Source organism: Salvelinus sp. IW2-2015, linkage group LG6.1, assembly GCF_002910315.2.
Source record: "Salvelinus sp. IW2-2015 linkage group LG6.1, ASM291031v2, whole genome shotgun sequence".
In the NCBI taxonomy this organism is placed as follows: Eukaryota; Metazoa; Chordata; class Actinopteri; order Salmoniformes; family Salmonidae; genus Salvelinus; species Salvelinus sp. IW2-2015.
In genome coordinates this window covers 4,156,903-4,175,841 of record NC_036845.1, presented here as the reverse complement: position 1 = coordinate 4,175,841, position 18,939 = coordinate 4,156,903, and the positions used below count along the sequence as shown (strand labels likewise).

At 45.6% G+C, this 18,939-nt stretch overlaps 1 protein-coding gene across 1 annotated transcript in view; it reads left to right on the top strand.

Annotated features, from left to right (window-relative positions):
• Positions 1–18,939, top strand: part of LOC111964613 (activating signal cointegrator 1 complex subunit 3-like) — a 151,769-nt gene that overhangs the window by 47,998 nt on the left and 84,832 nt on the right. The window contains 1 exon segment of the mRNA XM_070443795.1: positions 9,547–9,737. Within this exon segment, the coding sequence (XP_070299896.1) occupies positions 9,547–9,737 (191 nt within the window).

Below are 18,939 nucleotides of genomic sequence, written 5' to 3'. Positions count from 1 at the left end.
TCAATAGAAAAACAAGTGCCATTTAAGATTAATTTATTGAAACCGTAATATCAACTGGTTATATTATATCGTGGAAACAATCTTCAAGAAAATAGTACCCTTAGCAGTGGCGCTTGATTGTAGAAGCATGGCTGTGCAATGGCATAGCCTTGTTTTGTTAATTTAGCAGACAAGACGCTCTTATTTCTCGAGCCCTTATCGCAGTCAATACACGCCTATGTTATATAACAGAATAAAATGACAGAATAGTGAGAAGTGATTATTTGAAACGGGGCTCAAATTGGCGAATTGAAGAAGAAAAAAAGTCTGGGTTATTAACCAAACTCTGTCTTTTCAATATACAGATGTTTAATTTAGTTTATTCTGCCTGTTTGTATTTTCTAAATGTTTTAACAAATACGCTCCTTGTCTTTATCAAACTAATGTTTTTGCATATTTTCAGTATGTAACATGTCTATGTTCAGGGTGGTTATAGCCTAGGCCAGGTATTCTCAAACAGGGGAACGCGCAATGCCGTCGGGGGTATGCCAAATAAAAATGTGATTCACATTTAAAAAAAACAGTACATTTATATTTTCCAACAAGGTTTTCTTCTCGCCTGAGTAGCCTCGTTTCACTGCCAAAAATAAAATTAAACCATCTAGTGTTCAGCGAAATAACATCAGTGTCAAATACAGGTAGCCTAGTCAAATAATTAACATCCAATCACGTTAACCGTTTCTCTCTCGCGGGAAGCCTTCACTCCTAAACCGCAGACATTTAGAAACGAAACATGACAATAAAAAATAAAAAAAAGCAGCGGGAGTTTTGTGAGCGAGAATAAAGTCTACTTTCGAGTAGTAAGACATGTATAAAAGCAACAGATACCATTAATAAGAAGGGGCTAGAAGCGTCTTATGGTGAGCTACTGAATGGCTAGGACAGGCAAGCCCCATACTATTGTGAAGTACTTAATTCTTCCTGCTGCCACGGTTATGGCTGGGACAATGCTGGGTGAAAAGGCCAAAAAAACTATACAGACAATGCCTTCATCAAACAACACTGTTTCACGACACATCAGTGACATGGCAAGAGATGTTTTGAAACAATTACAGCTTTGTGACATCAAATGGACTTTGGTGGTCAAGATGTGTTGGTATCTGTACAGATGGTGCAAAAGCCATGACAGGGAGACATAGTGGAGTGGTAACGCGTGTGCAAGCAGTTGCTCACAATGCCACTTGAGTACACAGCAGCATCCACCGAGAGGCTCTTGCTGCCAAGGGAATGCCTGACAGCTTAAAATAAGTTTTGGACACTACAGTGAAAATTGTTAACTTTGTTAAAGCAAGGCCCCTGAAATCTTGTGTATTTTCTGCATTATGTAACGCTTTTACATCATACTGAAGTGCGCAGATTATCAAGGGGCAAAGTATTGACAGCTTAAAGTTTTCTTTACTGACCATAATTTTTACTTGTCTGACCGCTTGCATGATGACAAGTTTTTCACATGACTGGCCTATCTGGTTGATGTTTTTTCTCACCTGAATGATCTGAATCTAGGATTACAGGGACTCTCCGCAACTATTTTCAATGTGCGGCACAATTGATGCTATGATTAAAAAGTTGGATCACTTTTCTGTCTGCATTAACAAGGACAACACACAGGTCTTTCCATCATTATATGATTTTTTTGTTTGCAAATGAACTCAAGCTTACGGACAATGTCAAATGTGATATAGCGAAGCACATGAGTGAGCTGGGTGCACAATTACGCAGGTACTTTCCCAAAACATACGACACAAACAGCTGAATTCGTTATCCCTTTCATGCCCTGCCTCCAGTCCACTTACTGATATCTGAACAAGAGAGCCTCATCGAAATTGCAACAAGCAGTTTTGTGAAAATGTAATTTAATCAGAAGCCACTGCCAGATTTCTGGATTGGGCTGTGCTCAGAGTTGGGCTGTGCTCCTGCCTTGGCAAATCGCGCTGTTAAGACACTGATGCCCTTTGCAACTACGTACCTATGTGAGAGTGGATACTCGGCCCTCAGTGGCATGAAAACTAAATACCGGCACAGACTGTGTGTGGAAAATGATTTAAGACTGAGACTCTCCAATACAACCCAACATTGCAGAGTTATGTGCATCATTTCAAGCACACCCTTCTCATTAACCTGTGGTGAGTTATTCACAATTTTTGATGAACAAATAAAGTTTTATATGTAAGATGGCTAAATAAAGAGCACACTCATTGTCACTTCCCACGAGCCGGGTTGTGACTAAAACTCACACTCATTCTTATGTTTAATAAATGTATCGTATAGTGTGTTAGCCCAGGCTAACCAATTCTAAATGGCAATAGCAGTTCGCAAATTAGTGTCTCACTAGTTACTACAGCAACAAAGTCATTAACCCCGTCCATTTCTAAAATGTTTCTTAAAATGTGATTTTAATCTCCTAACCCTAACCACACTGCTAACCTTATGCCTAATCCTAACCTTAAATTAAGACCAAAAAATAAATGTTATTACATTTTTTTAACGATATAGCCAATTTTGACTTTGTGGCTGGGGTAACTAGTGACAAACGGCAATTACTGTATTCCAAAACTGCAGCTCGCTGTTTGAACACATATTTCCTATACTTAAGTCAACCAGTCCATTTTTTTTATTTATTTGTAATAAAACTGTCGTCATTTGGCATGGAATGTAGCTTGTGTATCCCATCAGTTATATCCGTTTTTATAGGCATTTATTTCTGTACACTCAGCACGCGTGTGTAGAGGGAGCGGTCGCATCGCAATTGAGTGAGTGAGACATGGAGGGGAATGGGAATTTAGGGAGAACTGTTTGATGCTTGGCTTGGTTTCTTTTTTGTTGTGCCCCACAAATGCTCATGTACAAATGGAAAACTAGAGGCAAAGCAAATGAAAGTTGTCTTCAAAATAAAACTTAGACCACATACACTGAACAAAAGTATTTACTGACTTACTGTTCATATAAGGAAATCAGTCAATTGAAATAAATGCATTAATCCATAATCTATGGATTTCATATGACTGGGAATACACAAGTCCCCAGCACAAGGTGCACCTGTGTAATGATCATGCTGTTTAATCTTCATCTTGATATGCCACACCTGTCATGCATAAACAGCGCAATGCTTGAAGCATTGCGAAGAGCTGCTGGCAAAACGCACGAAAGTGCTGTTTGAATGAATGCTTACGAGCCTGCTGGTGCCTACCATCGCTCAGTCAGACTGCTCTATCAAATCATAGACTTAATTACAACATAATAACACACAGAAATACGAGCCTTAGGTCATTAATATGGTCGAATCCGGAAACTATCATTTCGAAATTGTATTCTTTCAGTGAAATACGGAACCGTTCCGTATTTTATCTAACGGGTGGTATCCATTAGTCTAAATATTGCTGTTACATTGCACAACCTTCAATGTTATGTCATAATTACGTACAATTCTGGCAAATTAGTTCGCAATGAGCCAGGCAGCCCAAACTGTTGCATATACCCTGACTCTGCGTGCAATGAACGCAAGAGAAGTGACACAATTTCACCTGGTTAATATTGCCTGCTAACCTGGATTTCTTTTAGCTAAATATGCAGGTTTAAAAATACATCTGTGTATTGATTTTAAGAAATGCATTGATGTTTATGGTTAGGTACACGTTGGAGCAACGACAGTCCTTTTTCGCGAATGCGCACCGCATCGATTATATGCAACGCAGAACACGCTAGATAAACTAGTAATATCATCAACCATGTCTAGTTATAACTAGTGATTATGATTGATTGATTGATTGTTTTTTATAAGATAAGTTTAATGCTAGCTAGCAACTTACCTTGGTTTCTTACTGCATTCGCTTAACAGGCAGGCTCCTCGTGAGGCAGGTGGTTAGAGCGTTGGACTAGTTAACCATAAGGTTGCAAGATTGAATCCCTGAGCTGACAAGGTAAAAATCTGTCGTTCTGCCCCTGAACAAGGAAGTTAACCCACTGTTCCTAGGCTGTCATTAAAAATAAGAATGTGTTCTTAACTGACTTGCCTAGTTAAATAAAGGTGTATAAAAAAATAACATTTTAAAAAATCGGCAAAATCGGCGCCCAAAATTACCGATTTCCAATTGTTATGAAAACTTGAAATCGGCCTTAATTAATCGGCCATTCCGATTAATCGGTCGACCTCTAATTGTGTCCATGAATCACACAGCAACATATAGAACTGCAGTATAGATAGTGGTTGCTCTACTGTCTTAGTTGAAAATAAAAGTCATAAAAGCAAGAATTGGCGATACTTTCAAAGGCATGCGCTCAGTTACCACACACACACACACACACACACACACCCTCAAACGATGATAGTGTCCCTCTCTCCTGCTTTATGTAGGAGACTAGTGCAGTTCCTTATCTCTCTCTGGTGTCCTCCTGTACTTAATTCTCTGGCAGGCTTTATAAAAGGACTGTTCCTTCACTGCAACATACTGTAGCTACTGATATAACTGATAAGCCATAGAGAGGCCAGCACTACCACAACCACAGAGTTTCACACACTAGACAGTCATGCAGGGTCACTCACAGGTCAGAGGCAGGGCTTTTTCTGGATCAAAAAGGGGCTTAGGTGGTTGGCATGGCAGGGTGCGTGGCAATGAGCACGGTTGGCCGAGAAAATATTAGAGGCCCCCATCTTGGAACTGTAGAGAAATGTTTGCATTTTTAAGCCAATTTCCTGCAATTCTACAAATTTTTCCATGCAGCTGAGAATTTATTTTGCCGTTTTAAAGCAAATTTCCTGCGATTCTGCAATTGAGCTGAGAGAACATTTTGCTAGTTTCCTGCAATTCTATTACATTTTCTCATGGTTAATGCTGTGTTCTATTGCTCAGACCTGATAAAATGAATACTGCTAAATTCATTGTTTTTGCAATTTTCAATTCTCCCAATTGTCTAGTTTTTATTTTAGTGTTAGTTCTCAAAGTTTATATTATCAAAAATATATAGGTCCATTATCTTTTATTTTGTATACTTTTAATTTTTAATTTTATTTTATTTTCTCCCCAATTTCGTAGTATCCAATTGTTAGTAGTTACTATCTTGTCTCATCGCTACAACTCCCGTACGGGCTCGGGAGAGACGAAAGCCATGCGTCCTCCGAAACACAACCCAACCACGCTAACCCAAACAAGCACCAATGTGTCGGAGGAAACACCGTGCACCTGGCGACCTGGTTAGCGTGCACTGCGCCCGGTCCGCCACAGGACTCGCTAGTGCGCGATGAGACAAGGATATCCCTACCGGTCAAACCCTCCCTAACCCGGACGACGCTAGGCCAATTGTGCGTCGCCCCATGGACCTCCCGGTCGCGGCCGGCTGCGACAGCCTGGGCTCGAACCCAGAGCCATTATCTTTTCTACATACTTTATCTGTTTGTAGTCTATTAAGTTTACACTTAGTGTTTTTCCATTCCGAAAATTAATAACAAATTATATATATTTTTTTAAATATTTTTTAATTTTTATTAACTGTTTAGGACTTAAGTGTCCCAAAAAACACTTAGGCAGCCCGCCCGCCCAAGGATTACAATGGCAGAAAAATCTCTGAGAGGTCAGTGTGTGGGTAGTTGGTTGACATTCTCTCAGGAGGCGCGTGTGTGTTCTCTGGGTCTCTATATCTTATCTCGCTCTCCCTCGTCTATACTACCCCCTCTTCATTTTCCTGATTCCTTGTTCTCAGCAGCCTTATTTGTAGTTGCAATGGTGACTACAGTTAGTTGTACTGTAAAATACCAAATTGATATCCTGTTTATTGTCCACTGTATTTGTGCCTTTGTAGGTGGTGCTTGTATTTTAGCGCGGGGGGGGGGAGAGGAGATGCTTTCAACATTACCCAGCAGTACTTTAGTCAACCTCCTTTAAAGTGCTCTCCCATTTCAAAGTGTTCAACTAAGAGCCCTATGCTAGTTATGGATACAAAGACTACTCTGTTCTCTCCAATTACCAAGATGGCTGGATATATTGGAAATGTGATTGACATAAGTTGAGACTAACTCATATTTGAAATGTGTCTGTGGTCAGGAAAAACTTGCCACTCAAAAAATGAAGATGATGAATATAATGTTGTTAGATTGCCACTTGTTATCCTCGTAGTGACATAACCAATCAGATGTTTTCTTTCAATTAAAATGATGAATAAATTGTCCAATCCAATTGTAACAGCTCCCCAGCAAATCAACCAATTAGGTTGTTTGCCTCAGTGAGTGACCTGTAAATGAGTTTGTTCTTGTCTCGAATGCATTTGTCAATAGCTCTGTTAACCAGGTGTGTATTCTCTCAATGGTAAAATCATTCATATTTCCCACTACTTCTCCCTTGTTTTATATTCATTTCATTAAGTATATATTTTCGTTATTAGTCATTATTTCCCCCAGAGCGTTTGACTGTATGTGTGAGTCAATGTTGCGTGTGTGAAACAGGAAGTAGAAAAAGAGAATGAATGGGATTTGTGAAACAAAAAGGAGGGTGGAGTGAAGGATGTAGGCTAAACTCCTTCCCATCTAGTGAGCCCCTCACTGATGGAGGGGGTGAGAGGTAGACAGAGGAAGACGGAGAGGAAGGAGTAGGCTGAAAAGGTTGCCAAGAACAAGCATATCTAGCAAATCCAAAAGAGGATAGTAGAGCTTAGACTTTAGAGGTTCATAAACCTCCTGGTACTTAAGGATAGAGAGATGAAAGCAGAGAGACAGAGTGAAAGAGAGAGAGAGAGGGGGGGGGAGATGTGAATCTTGAGAAATTAGGTCAATACCAGTTAATCTGGAGGTGTGTGTCTGCGTGCGTGTGTACGTGCGTTTGTTTCCTTGTGAGAGAGAGGGCACACACACACTTTTAATGAGGATGGACTGGCAGAGGCTCAACAATATTATCCTTACCCTCTGCATACTCCCACCAACCAGCCTTGCTTCTCTATCTACCCAGACTGTAGAGCTTGGATGAAATACAATTTCATGAAATGACCTGTTTCTGCTAGTGTGGAGTAAATGTATTAAAACTCCAATAACAACTCCATTAAAGTTCACTAGGTACTATAAAGTTAGCTCTCTAGAGACATCAGGGTAAATAAGGAGGATTCTTTTTAAAGGATCCCTCCCTCCCTCCCTCCCTCCCTCCCTCCTACAAACATACTCACACCAGTGTTTGTTTCTCACTGTTTGCATATATGTGTGAAGTCGTTGCTGTAGTTCAATACAGAGAAGATTAGCATTCCTGCAATGTTATTCTGTTGAAATTGAATTTGATCTGTGAGAAATTAAGCTAATTAAGGACTTTATATGTACATAGCTCACCATATATAACTACTTCTGTACATGCATTCCTTGTAGTAGTGTTGTAATGTTAGAAACTTACTCCACTTCTGGAGCGAGAAACACAAGCATTTCCCTGCACCCGCTTTAACATCTGCTGATCTGTGTACGCAACAAATAAACATCGATTTGATTTCTGTGTCTGCTATGTCACTGCTATTGTCACAACTCCCATCAAAAACATGCAGTGGATGTGCGCACACACAAACACAGTTGGATACATTTGTAGCCTTGACAAGCTATTAGTCGTTCACTTACAGTATGAAAGCAGTGAAACAGTTCTACAGTTCTCTTACCTTTCCCTCCTCACAAACCCCCTCTCTCTTTGTGGCACTGATAGTTACCATGGTAACAGTAGATTTGCTTGGAGTGGCTGCTGGCTGGCAGACATGCCAGTGTGCGGGTGGGTGGGTGGGTGAATGAGCAGTGGGCGCGCTGGTTCTCCTAGCCCCTCTCCCTCAGTCCAGAGAGTAAATATTAACTTAATGACAGAGTGGCCCCCTGGCGCTCTGCTCCACAGACAGACATACAGAAAGGCACGCACGCACGCACAGACCTCCAGACAGACAGACCGCCAGACAGACCGCCAGAGACAGGTAGACAGACAGACAGACCGTCAGACAGGTAATTAGTAGATAAGTGGTAGTGTGGGAAGACCTCGCCATGGCCCCATGTTCCACATGGCTGCACACATCACTGTTACCACGCTGGGTAGAGCTGCCTGGGTAGAGCCCCCCTTGTTAACATGGAGCTGGGGCTGAGTCACATTACATAGCAATATAGGGTCCGTTTCTCAGACACACATTAGGCGTAGTCCTAGACTAAAATGCTCTTTCAATGGCGATTCGCCATTCAGTATGATCTTTGTTCAGGGCTTAATCTGTGTTCAAGAAAACCGCTCCGTGTGTTCTAGAATTGTTCTGATCCACTGGGTGCACGTTGGGTAGAGCCCCACTCATCATATGGCTGGGTCTGACCACCACAGACGAGCTGCAACTTGCACATCAGAACAGTTCTAGGACACTATTTCTACGTGATCATCATGGAACGTTGATTTGAATGTGGATGTCCATTCTAGTAATTGTAAATGTTCTATAATGGAAACCCACTTTGACACAGGTCTTTATCCGCCCCATTGTGTTCCAGGACTGCACTCTCTTCTATTTCACCAACGCTGCATATTCACAAGTATTGTATTTTATCTAGGGGAGGGTTTTTGAAGCACTGAAATCAATCCGTGGGAGTGTCTCCAACCATAAATGTAAAACACTTAGCAGCCAGTCATAGAAATAAATAACGAGATCAATATCAATGTTAATAAAAACAATGCAGGAAAATAATGAGGGTTTCCTGTTAAGTCAAATGGCGTCTTGTCATTGTTTTTGTTGTGTAATTAAAGAAAGCCCTGTGGCCTGCTAGTTGTTGGTTTGGAAGCCAGAGCTTCCATTTAGATGAACCTGCAGCCTAATTAAGACAGCCACTTCTCTCCTCTCTGCGAGCGCCGTGCCAGTCTCTAATGGCAATGTGTGTGTGGCCGTTTCCTCTCTGCTAGGAAGGAGCGCCAGTCTATAATGGCTAGACAGATGGATTTAAATGCAAACTAGAGTCTAATGAACTGATTTTACAAAAAGTGTCTAATAGGAATTTCCACACACCCAGACAGCGCGCATGCACACACACACACCGATGGGTTGGCAAACAGCTCACACACCATTCATTATGCATTGTTCTATTTTTCTATCGGCAGATGCTTAATTGCACTAGAACGATGGTTCTGAAGGGCCCAAAGGGTCCGGGTTTTAAACGGGAACAGGTGAGATGATGACAAGGGAGGAGTGAGGGATGTGTAGAGGAGTGAGGGATGTGTAGAGGAGAGAGGGATGTGTAGAGGAGAGAGGGATGAGTTGATAACACAGATGATGGATAGAGTGCTCTGGTTGCAGGTGGTGTATATGACACGAGTAGGGCCCAGAGTTTTTCTTGATCACGTGACCTGGACAGGAAGAACTCTGTCCCCTAGTTAAACACAGGACCCTGGTCTGATGGTAATGAATAACTCCTTGACCTAAACATGTCATGGATTTGGAGTATATGGGGCTGAACAGGTACTTTTGGATCGACCTACAAAATCAAGTCTGTTTGTGTTCATCTGTCTGTCGCTGACGGTGTGTGTCCATCTGGTTTTCCAGATGCTGGTGACCACCCCTGAGAAGTGGGACGTGGTGACCAGGAAGAGCGTTGGGGACGTGGCCCTGTCCCAGATTGTAAAGCTCCTCATTCTGGACGAGGTGCATCTGCTACACGAGGACAGAGGACCAGTTCTGGAGAGCCTGGTGGCCAGGACACTACGACAGGTTAGTACCTCTCTGTCTCAGCATAAGTCTCTTAAAAAATATAAATATATATTGGTAGCACTGGTGCTTCTAACTTTAAAAAGTTAGTAGCACAAAATAAAATGTAGGAACACCAGAAAAGCATATTTTTAAATTGATTTCAGATAAAGCCTATATTGGGCATATATAAATTATATCTACTCTTGAAGCACATGCTATGGCTAGAAACTATAACCCTTTAAAGACATTGTTTATTGTCAATTATTGTATATTTTTAACCTTACTTAAACGGTAACCTATCCAACAATAACCTATTAAAAGCAGTTCTGTAACAATGAGGTTTGTGCAGGCCCAATACATTATCACTGCATATTGGCTATGCTTGATTTGACCTGCCAATGTTGTTCTTCTCAGATGATTTAAGTATTTCAAAACGTATAGTTTATGATCACACCGGTAATAGATCAGTTGTTGTATTACTTGTGAGGCCCAGCTGAGTGAGCATACATTTTAATAAAGTGCTTTTTAAAAATTTCACTGGACTGATGGTCAGTTTCAGCGGGGGGGAGCGCAGCAGAGGGTCTGCCTCTCACCATCCCTCTGCTCCTCCCTCCCTCTGCTGAGACTGACTCTGACCAAAAAGGGACGTCATCCAGCTGATGGTGAAACTCGAGTCACAAGCTCAAATACATGTTACTCCTCTGACCAGTGAAAGTGAAATATTCCTTCATATAAAAATAAACACACTTTGCCAGTAATAACAATGCAAGCATTTCGATACGCTTTGCTACTCATTCATTGCAGCTGCCGTGCTGGTTGAAATGCGAGTGGAAGAAGGGAGAAGCTCATTTAATGGCGTATAAAAGTGTTCAATAAAAAGTGGTTACAGTGCTGAATAAAACTGTAAATGTGAACTCACTCATAAAAACAGCAGCTCATTGCTCTCTAGTCATGGTTTTAAAATCTCACAGTATCAATTTTGCTGGGCATCGACTGCAGACACGGTAATCTGAGCCATCCGATTGGCCAGCTGTAGGCCTATAGGTGCACTTGATTTGCTCTCTGGGCTGGCGAGTATGGCACTCGGAGGCAGCGGTACAGCGAAGCCTAATCATAACAATTATTCTGGGTGATCACATGTTTTTGCAGTCACACTGGTGCCCCCAAAATAAAATTCCAGGTCGTACAGCAAAAAGATTTTTGAGCATATGCAACCAAAATGGTCGCACTTTAGAGCCCTGGTCCCAGCCCTTATCCTACCCTGTCCCCCCCTTGTCCCATCTCACCACACCACCCACTCCGACAGGTCAGTCCCTCCCTCTATCATTACACTAGGGTCTCCTCACCATGGTGAACATTATGAACAAGGACATTCATATTAATATTAGTACAACACACAGTCATTCTCATTCAACCATATCAGGTTTCTGTCATTGTTAAACATTGTAAGGGTTTTGTCTTGTCTTTGTTTGTGGAGCTGTGTGTTTACCGCAGTCAGAGTCGGTGATTTAGCTTTAGTTAGCCTGTCTGTCTGTGGGCCGTGCTGTCTGTGCTTTGTGTTTCTGCGTCTGAGTGGGATGCCTGATTCCCTCTAATGATGATTGACAGCGTCCTGCGCAGGAATCAGCCCGGCCGTTTGGGATATTAGAGTGATTATGCAAATTCCGACAGTCTGGGAAATGGGAGCCATCGTTCCGGAGTGTCCCGCAACCGTGTACCATTGTGANGCCGTTTGGGATATTAGAGTGATTATGCAAATTCCGACAGTCTGGGAAATGGGAGCCATCGTTCCGGAGTGTCCCGCAAMCGTGTACCATTGTGACGAGCTAGCGTCAGGTGTCAATCCCAGCCAGGGAGGAAATGAATAAATGGAGGGGGGWTAGAGAGATGCATGGTAGGAATTTTCACGGTCTCCTAGGTGACAAGAGGGATTGGAATGATTTTTTCTTTCTCCATTGGCAGACACACACACACATCAATATACCAATATGAATGTTAAAATATTGATGACAGATATAAAAGTTGGAGATGAAAGAGAGGGGTGTTGAGAACAAAATGGAGAAAGAGACCGATCAGAGAGAGTGACAGAGAGGGTAGAGACAGAGAGAGAAGGATACTGACAGGATATAGTGCTGCTTTTTATTTATTTATTTATTTTAGTGTGCTGTGACGTCGGGGACCTCTGGGTGGGCAAGGTTAACCGCCAGGTAATTGAAAAGCAGTCTGTACATCTGACCGCTGTTGACTCCGTTCACAGCCTATTCATGTGCAGCTCTAGCTGCTATCACTGGAGAAGGGCTGAGGGAGCGTCCTGTGAGGCCACACCACACCCCTACCTAGAGACTCTCCTAGACCGCACACTGCAGCCTCTTTGTCTGTCTGTCTCTTTGCATTTGTCCAGGGTGTTAGAAATGCTTATAACACTTTAACTAGCATTTGTCAAGGAGCCTTGGGCTGTTATGAAGGCATATAATGTCTTATAATGCATTATGACTGTGCATTCGGCCTATACACAGGCAGGTGCTTCAGAGGCAGTGTTTTTAGTTTTTTTTGCACATAAAATCCAAGATGGATCCAACCGTCCTGAGTAGCACAGCAGAAATGTCTTTCCTGTGTTTCTCCAGCCAGCGTTTGTAATTAAGGTGTTTGTGCCGTATTGGAGCCAACAGTCAACAGCACATTGGAAGGTGTCTTTAAGACACTGTGAATTATTGATTGGTGCACAGTAAGCAAGATTGTTGCCTCTGGAAGTACAAAAAGGAGTCACCTCATCAATAAATATGACGAGGTAGAGAGGAAACAACACAAGAGTTCTCCGAAGGAGAAGGACAGGGTCTTTAGTTCTCTGGTTTCCAAGAAGAGACAAATCAGTCAGAGCACAGACAGCACTGCAGACACTGGGCTCTGTTGTAGAGCCTTCCAGGGAAGTCTGTGGGGGTCCAGTAACCCTAAAGCTGTGGGTTGTGGTTGCTCTACAAGTCTTCAGGYCKCAGCCACAGTCATAACCCACAAATCRTATCTCATATATGATCATATCAATATTTTGGTTAACCATCRAAGTTGCGGTAACTTTGATCCAGAGCACACAGRAGTACATGGAACAACCAGACTTCAGAATGATATGTGCTTCAGTGAGACGGTGAGGAASGGTGATGGTGTGTATCTTTATTGAGAAATGACAAGCTTAGATGGACCTATAAACCATTGGGTTCAGGCCCCAGTAGAGAAATCCACCATATCTTATTCCTTCTCAACAGAACCCACAAATATAGACACATAAGAAACCGGAGTCTTTATGGTTCACTCTTTCTCCCTCCCAAAGATGTTCAGTAATTGCGTTTTTTTTTTTTTTTTTTGAAGTCGACATAATTAGCATCCATTCCTACCCACAATACACCAGGAGTTGAAGGACCCCAAACCCATTGCACAGATACCCCCAACCCTAACTACACACACGCACACACACATCCCTCCTGTCCAATTACCGCTACACCTGACAGGCTAGCCTAATTGTTAGTGTTTTCTGCTGGAGGAGCCACGGCTGGAGGAGCCACGGCTGGTGCTCCTGACACAGGAGGAACAGGGTGCTTAAGTTCACATCTTTTAACCTCATGAATATGGAAATCTCTGCCTCTAAATTAAGTCGAGGCTCTAAAGGATGTTTTATTTTCCTCCTTTCTCTTTATGTAAATATAGGATGATCACTGAAGCAGTTATCACATGTGATGTTTTGCTTGTCAAAGTTTTGGTTTATTTAAATTTCTCCCGTCGTCGGGTAGACTCACCCCAGGCTTTATATTGCTCCGGAGATAAACATTTGGTTATTACCTGCATTTTAAAACCCGTTCATCACTGGAGGCATTAGTGTGGATGGCTCTTTGGTAAAGTATCATAGATGCAGAAGTGTTGAATACTGTATAATGAACTATTGCTGGTCATGTAATGTGTTGGTATTGCTGAAACATTGAATAGACTATCTGGGACAAAGCTCAGGGAAAGCAGCCRCCCTCTAGAGCCCATTAACAGTGAGAGTAATGGAGAAATGGTGTGTGTAAGAAGCCCACTATCCACTCAACCAGGCTGACGGGCACTGTTAATGAACGTAATGTGTATCTACAGTATGGACCGCTTTGTACCACTGGGCTGACACAGTGCTGTGTGTGTGTTAGGCCTGTCTCTTATACACATCCAGTATGGACCGCTTTGTACCACTGGGCTGACACAGTGCTGTGTGTTATGCTGATCCGGGCCAGGGCTATCGGCTGCCAGGGATTGGCTGGGCCCTATCTTGATAGTGGGTATAGACGGGTACTGCACCACATTAAAAGCCTAGAGTTGAGTCCTGGTGGAGTAAAGCTGGGGAAGTGGAGTCTGGTGGAGTAAAAGCTGGTGGAGTGAGTCTGGTGGAGTAAAGCTGGGGAGTGAGTCTGGTGGAGTAAAGCTGGGGGAGTGAGTCTGGTGGAGTAAGAGTCTGGGGGAGTGAGTCTGGTGGAGTAAAGCTGGTGGAGTGAGTCTGGTGGAGTAAAGCTGGGGAGTAAAGCTGGGGGAGTGAGTCTGGGGAGTAAAGCTGGGGAGTGAGTCTGGTGGAGTAAAGCTGGGGAGTGAGTCTGGTGGAGTAAAGCTGGAGGAGTGAGTCTTGGTGGAGTAAAGCTGGTGGAGTGAGTCTGGTGGAGTAAAGCTGGTGGAGTGAGTCTGGTGGAGTAAAGCTGGGGAGTGAGTCTGGTGGAGTAAAGGCTGGGGGAGTGAGTCTGGTGGAGTAAGCTGGGGAGTAGTCTGGTGGAGTAAAGCTGGGGAGTGAGTCTGGTGGAGTAAAGCTGGAGGAGTGAGTCTGGTGGAGTAAAGCTGGTGGAGTGAGTCTGGTGGAGTAAAGCTGGAGGAGTGAGTCTGGTGGAGTGAGTCTGGAGAGTGAGTCTGGTGGTAAAGCTGGTGGAGTGAGTCTGGTGGAGTAAAGCTGGAGGAGTGAGTCTGGTGGAGTAAAGCTGGGGAGTGAGTCTGGTGGAGTAAAGCTGGGGAGTGAGTCTGGTGGAGTAAGAGTCTGGTGGAGTGAGTCTGGTGGAGTAAAGCTGGGGAGTGAGTCTGGTGAGTAAAGCTGGGAGTGAGTCTGTGGGAGTAAAGCTGGGGGAGTGAGTCTGGTGGAGTAAAGCTGGTGGAGTGAGTCTGGTGGAGTAAAGCTGGGGGAGTAAGCTGGGAGTGTAGTCTGGTGGAGTAAGCTGGAGGAGTGAGTCTGGGGGAGTAAGCTGGGGGAGTGAGTCTGGGGAGTAAAGCTGGTGGAGTGAGTCTGGTGGAGTAAAGCTGGAGGAGTGAGTCTGGTGGAGTAAAGCTGGGGGAGTGAGTCTGGTGGAGTAAAGCTGGTGGAGTGAGTCTGGTGGAGTAAAGCTGGGAGTGAGTTGGAGTCTGGTGTGGAGTAAAGCTGGGGAGTGAGTCTGGTGGAGTAAAGCTGGGGGAGTGAGTCTGGTGGGAGATAAAGCTGGGGGAGTGAGTCTGGTGGAGTAAAGCTGGGAGTGGAGTCTGGTGGAGTAGCTGGAGGAGTGAGTCTGGTGGAGTAAAGCTTGGGGAGTGAGTCTGGTGGAGTAGCTGGGGGAGTGAGTCTGGTGGAGTAATAGCTGGTGGAGTGAGTCTGGGGTGGAGTAAGCTGGGGAGTGAGTCTGGTGGAGTAAGCTGGGGATGAGTCTGGTGGAGTAAAAGCTGGGGGAGTGAGTCTGGTGGATAAAGCTGGGGGAGTGAGTCTGTGAGTAAGCTGGGGAGTGAGTCTGGGGGAGTAAAAAAAGCTGGAGGAGTGAGTGCTGGGGGAGTAAAGCTGGAGGAGTGAGGTCTGGGTGGAGTAAAGCTGGGGGAGTGAGTCTGGTGAGTAAGGCTGGAGGAGTGAGTCCTGGGGAGTAAGCTGGGGGAGTGAGTCTGGTGGAGAGTAAAGCTGGAGGAGTGAGTCTGTGGAGTAAAGCTGGGTGGAGTGAGTCTGGTGGAGTAAAGCTGGGGAGTGAGGTCTGGTGGAGTAAAGCTGGAGGAGTGAGTCTGGTGGAGGTAAATGCTGGGGAGTGAGTCTGGTGGAGTAAAGCTGGAGGAGTGAGTCCCTGGTGGAGTAAAGCTGGGGGAGTGAGTCTGGGTGGAGTAAAGCTGGAGGAGTGAGTCTGGTGGAGTAAAGCTGGGGAGTGAGTCTGGTGGAGTAAAGCTGGGGAGTGAGTCTGGGGAGTAAAAGCTGGAGAGTGAGTCTGGGGGAGTAAAGCTGGAGGAGTGAGTCTGGTGGAACGTAAAGCTGGGGGAGTGAGTCTGGTGGGAGTAAAGCTGGAGGAGTGAGTCTGGGGGAGTAAAGCTGGAGGAGTGAGTCGGGGGAGTAAAGCTGGGGGAGTGAGTCTGGTGGAGTAAAGCTGGAGGAGTGAGTCTGGTGGAGTAAAGCTGGGGAGTGGAGTCTGGTGGAGTAAAGCTGGAGGAGTGAGTCTGGTGGAGTAAAGCTGGTGGAGTGAGTCTGGTGGGTGAGTCTGGGGGGAGTAAAGCTGGAGGAGTGAGTCTGGGGAGTAAGCTGAGGAGTGAGTCTGGTGAGTAAAGCTGGGAGTGAGTATGGTGGAGTAAGCTGGGATGTGGAGTATGGTGAGTAAAGCTGGAGGAGTGAGTCTGGTGGAGTAAAGCTGGGGGGAGTGAGTCTGGTGGAGTAAAGCTGGAGGAGTGAGTCTGGTGGAGTAAAGGCTGGAGGAGTGAGTCTGGGGGAGGTCGGATAAAGCTGGGGAGTGAGTCTGGTGGGAAGTAAAGCTGGGGTGAGTGAGTCTGGGTGGAGTAAAAGCTGGTGGAGTGAGTCTGGTGGAGTAAAGCTGGGGAGTGAGTCCTGGTGGAGTAAAGCTGGGGGAGTGAGTTATGGTGGAGTAAGCTGGAGGAGTGACGTTCTGGTGGAGTAAAGCTGGGGAGTGAGTCTGGTGGAGTAAAGCTGGGGGAGTGAGTCTGGTGGAGTAAAGCTGGAGGAAGTGAGTCTGGGGAGTAAAGTGGAGGAGTGAGTCTGGTGGAGTAAAAGCTGGAGGAGTGAGTCTGGTGGGATAAGCTGGGGAGTGAGTCTGGTGGAGTAAAGCTGGGGAGAGTGGAGTCTGGTGGAGTAAAGCTGGGGGAGTGAGTCTGGTGGAGTAAAGCTGGAGGAGTGAGTCTGGGGGGAAGTAAAGCTGAGGAGTGAGTCTGTGGAGTAAAGCTGGGGAAGTGAGTCTGGTGGAGTAAGCTGGAGAGTGAGTCTGGTGGATAAAGCTGGGGAGTGAGTCTGGTGGGAGTAAGCTGGAGGAGTGAGTCTGGTGGAGTAAAGCTGGGGGAGTGAACGTTGGTGGAGTAAAGCTGGAGGATGGAGTCTGGTGGAGTAAAGCTGGAGAGTGAGTCTGGTGGAGTAAAGCTGGGGAGTGAGTTGGTGGAGTAAAGCTGGAGGAGTGAGTCTGGTGGAGTAAAGCTGGAGGAGTGAGTCTGGTGGAGTGAAAGCTGGGGGAGTGAGTTGGTGGAGTAAGCTGGAGGAGTGAGTCCTGGGGAGTAAAGCTGGGGGAGTGGAGTCTGGTGGAGTAAAGCTGGAGGAGTGAGTCTGGTGGGTAAAGCTGGGGAGTGAGTCTGGGGAGTAAAGCTGGAGGAGTGAGTCTGGTGGAGTAAAGCTGGGGAGTGAGTTGGTGGAGTAAAGCTGGAGGAGTGAGTCTGTGGAGTAAAGCTGGGGGAGTGTAGTTGGTGGAGTAAAGCTGGAGGAGTGAGTCTGGTGGAGTAAAGCTGGAGAGTGAGTATGGTGGAGTAAGCTGGAGGAGTGAGTCTGGGGAGTAAAGCTGAGGGGAGTGGAGTAGTCTGGTGGAGTAACGTGGAGGAAGTGAGTCTGGTGGAGTAAAGCTGGGGGAGTGAGTCTGGTGGAGTAAAGCTGGAGGAGTGAGTCTGGTGGAGTAAAGCTGGGAGGAGTGAGTCTGGTGGAGTAAAGCTGGAGGAGTGAGTCTGGGGGAGTAAAGCTTGGAGAGTGAGTCTGGTGGAGTAAAGCTGGGGAGTAGTATGGTGAGTAAAGCTGGAAGAGTGAGTCTGGTGGAGTAAAGCTGGGGGAGTGAGTCTGGTGGAGTGAGTCTGGTGGAGTGAGTCTGGTGGAGTAAAGCTGGGGAGTGAGTCTGGGGGAGTAAAGCTGGAGGAGTGAGTCTGGGGAGTAAAGCTGGAGGAGTGAGTCTGGTGGAGTAAAAAAGCTGGGGAGTGAGTCTGGTGGAGTAAAGCTGGGGAGTGAAGTCTGGTGGAGTAAAGCTGGAGGAGTGAGTCTGGGGGAAGTAAAGCTGGAGGAGTGAGTCTGGGGAGTAAAGCTGGGGGAGTGAGTATGGTGGAAGTAAAGCTGGGGAGTGAGTCTGGTGGAGTAAAAGCTGGGGGAGTGAGTCTGGTGGAGTAAAGCTGGAGGAGTGAGTCTGGTGGAGTAAAGCTGGTGGAGTGAGTCTGGTGGAGTAAAGCTGGGGAGTGAGTCTGGGGGAGTAAAGCTGGAGGAGTGAGTCTGGTGGAGGTAAAGCTGGGAGGAGTGAGTCTGGGGAGTAAAGCTGGGGGAGTGAGTCTGGTGGAGTAAAGCTGGGGAGTGAGTCTGGTGGGAGAGCTGAGGAGTGAGTCTGGTGGAGTAAAGCTGGGGAGTGAGTCTGGGGGAGTAAAGCTGGGGAGTGAGTCTGGTGGAGTAAAGCTGGAGGAGTGAGTCTGGTGGAGTAAAGCTGGAGAGTGAGTCTGGGGAGTAAAGCTGGAGGAGTGAGTCTGGGGAGTAAAGCTGGGGGAGTGAGTCTGGTGGAGTAAAGCTGGAGGAGTGAGTCTGGGAGTAAAGCTGGGGGAGTGAGTCTGGTGGAGTAAAGCTGGGGGAGTGAAGTCTGGTGGAGTAAAGCTGGGGGAGTGAGTCTGGTGGAGTAAAGCTGGGGAGTGAGTCTGGGGGAGTAAAGCTGGAGGAAGTGAGTCTGGGGGAGTAAAGCTGGGGGAGTGAGTCTGGGGAGTAAAGCTGGAGGAGTTGAGTCTGGTGGAGTAAAGCTGGTAGGAGTTTGAGTCTGGTGGAGTAAAGCTGGGGAGTGAGTCTGGTGGAGTTAAGCTGGAGGAGTGAGTCTGGTGGAGTAAAGCTGGGGAGTGAGTGCTGGTGGAGTAAGTGGAGGAGTGAGTTGGTGGAGTAAAGCTGGGGAGTGAGTCTGGTGGAGTAAAGCTGGGGAGTGAGTCTGGTGAGTAAAGCTGGGGAGTGAGTCTGGTGGAGTAAAGCTGGGGGAGTGAGTCTGGTGGAGTAAAGCTGGTGGGATGTGAGTCTGGTGGAGTAAGCTGGAGGAG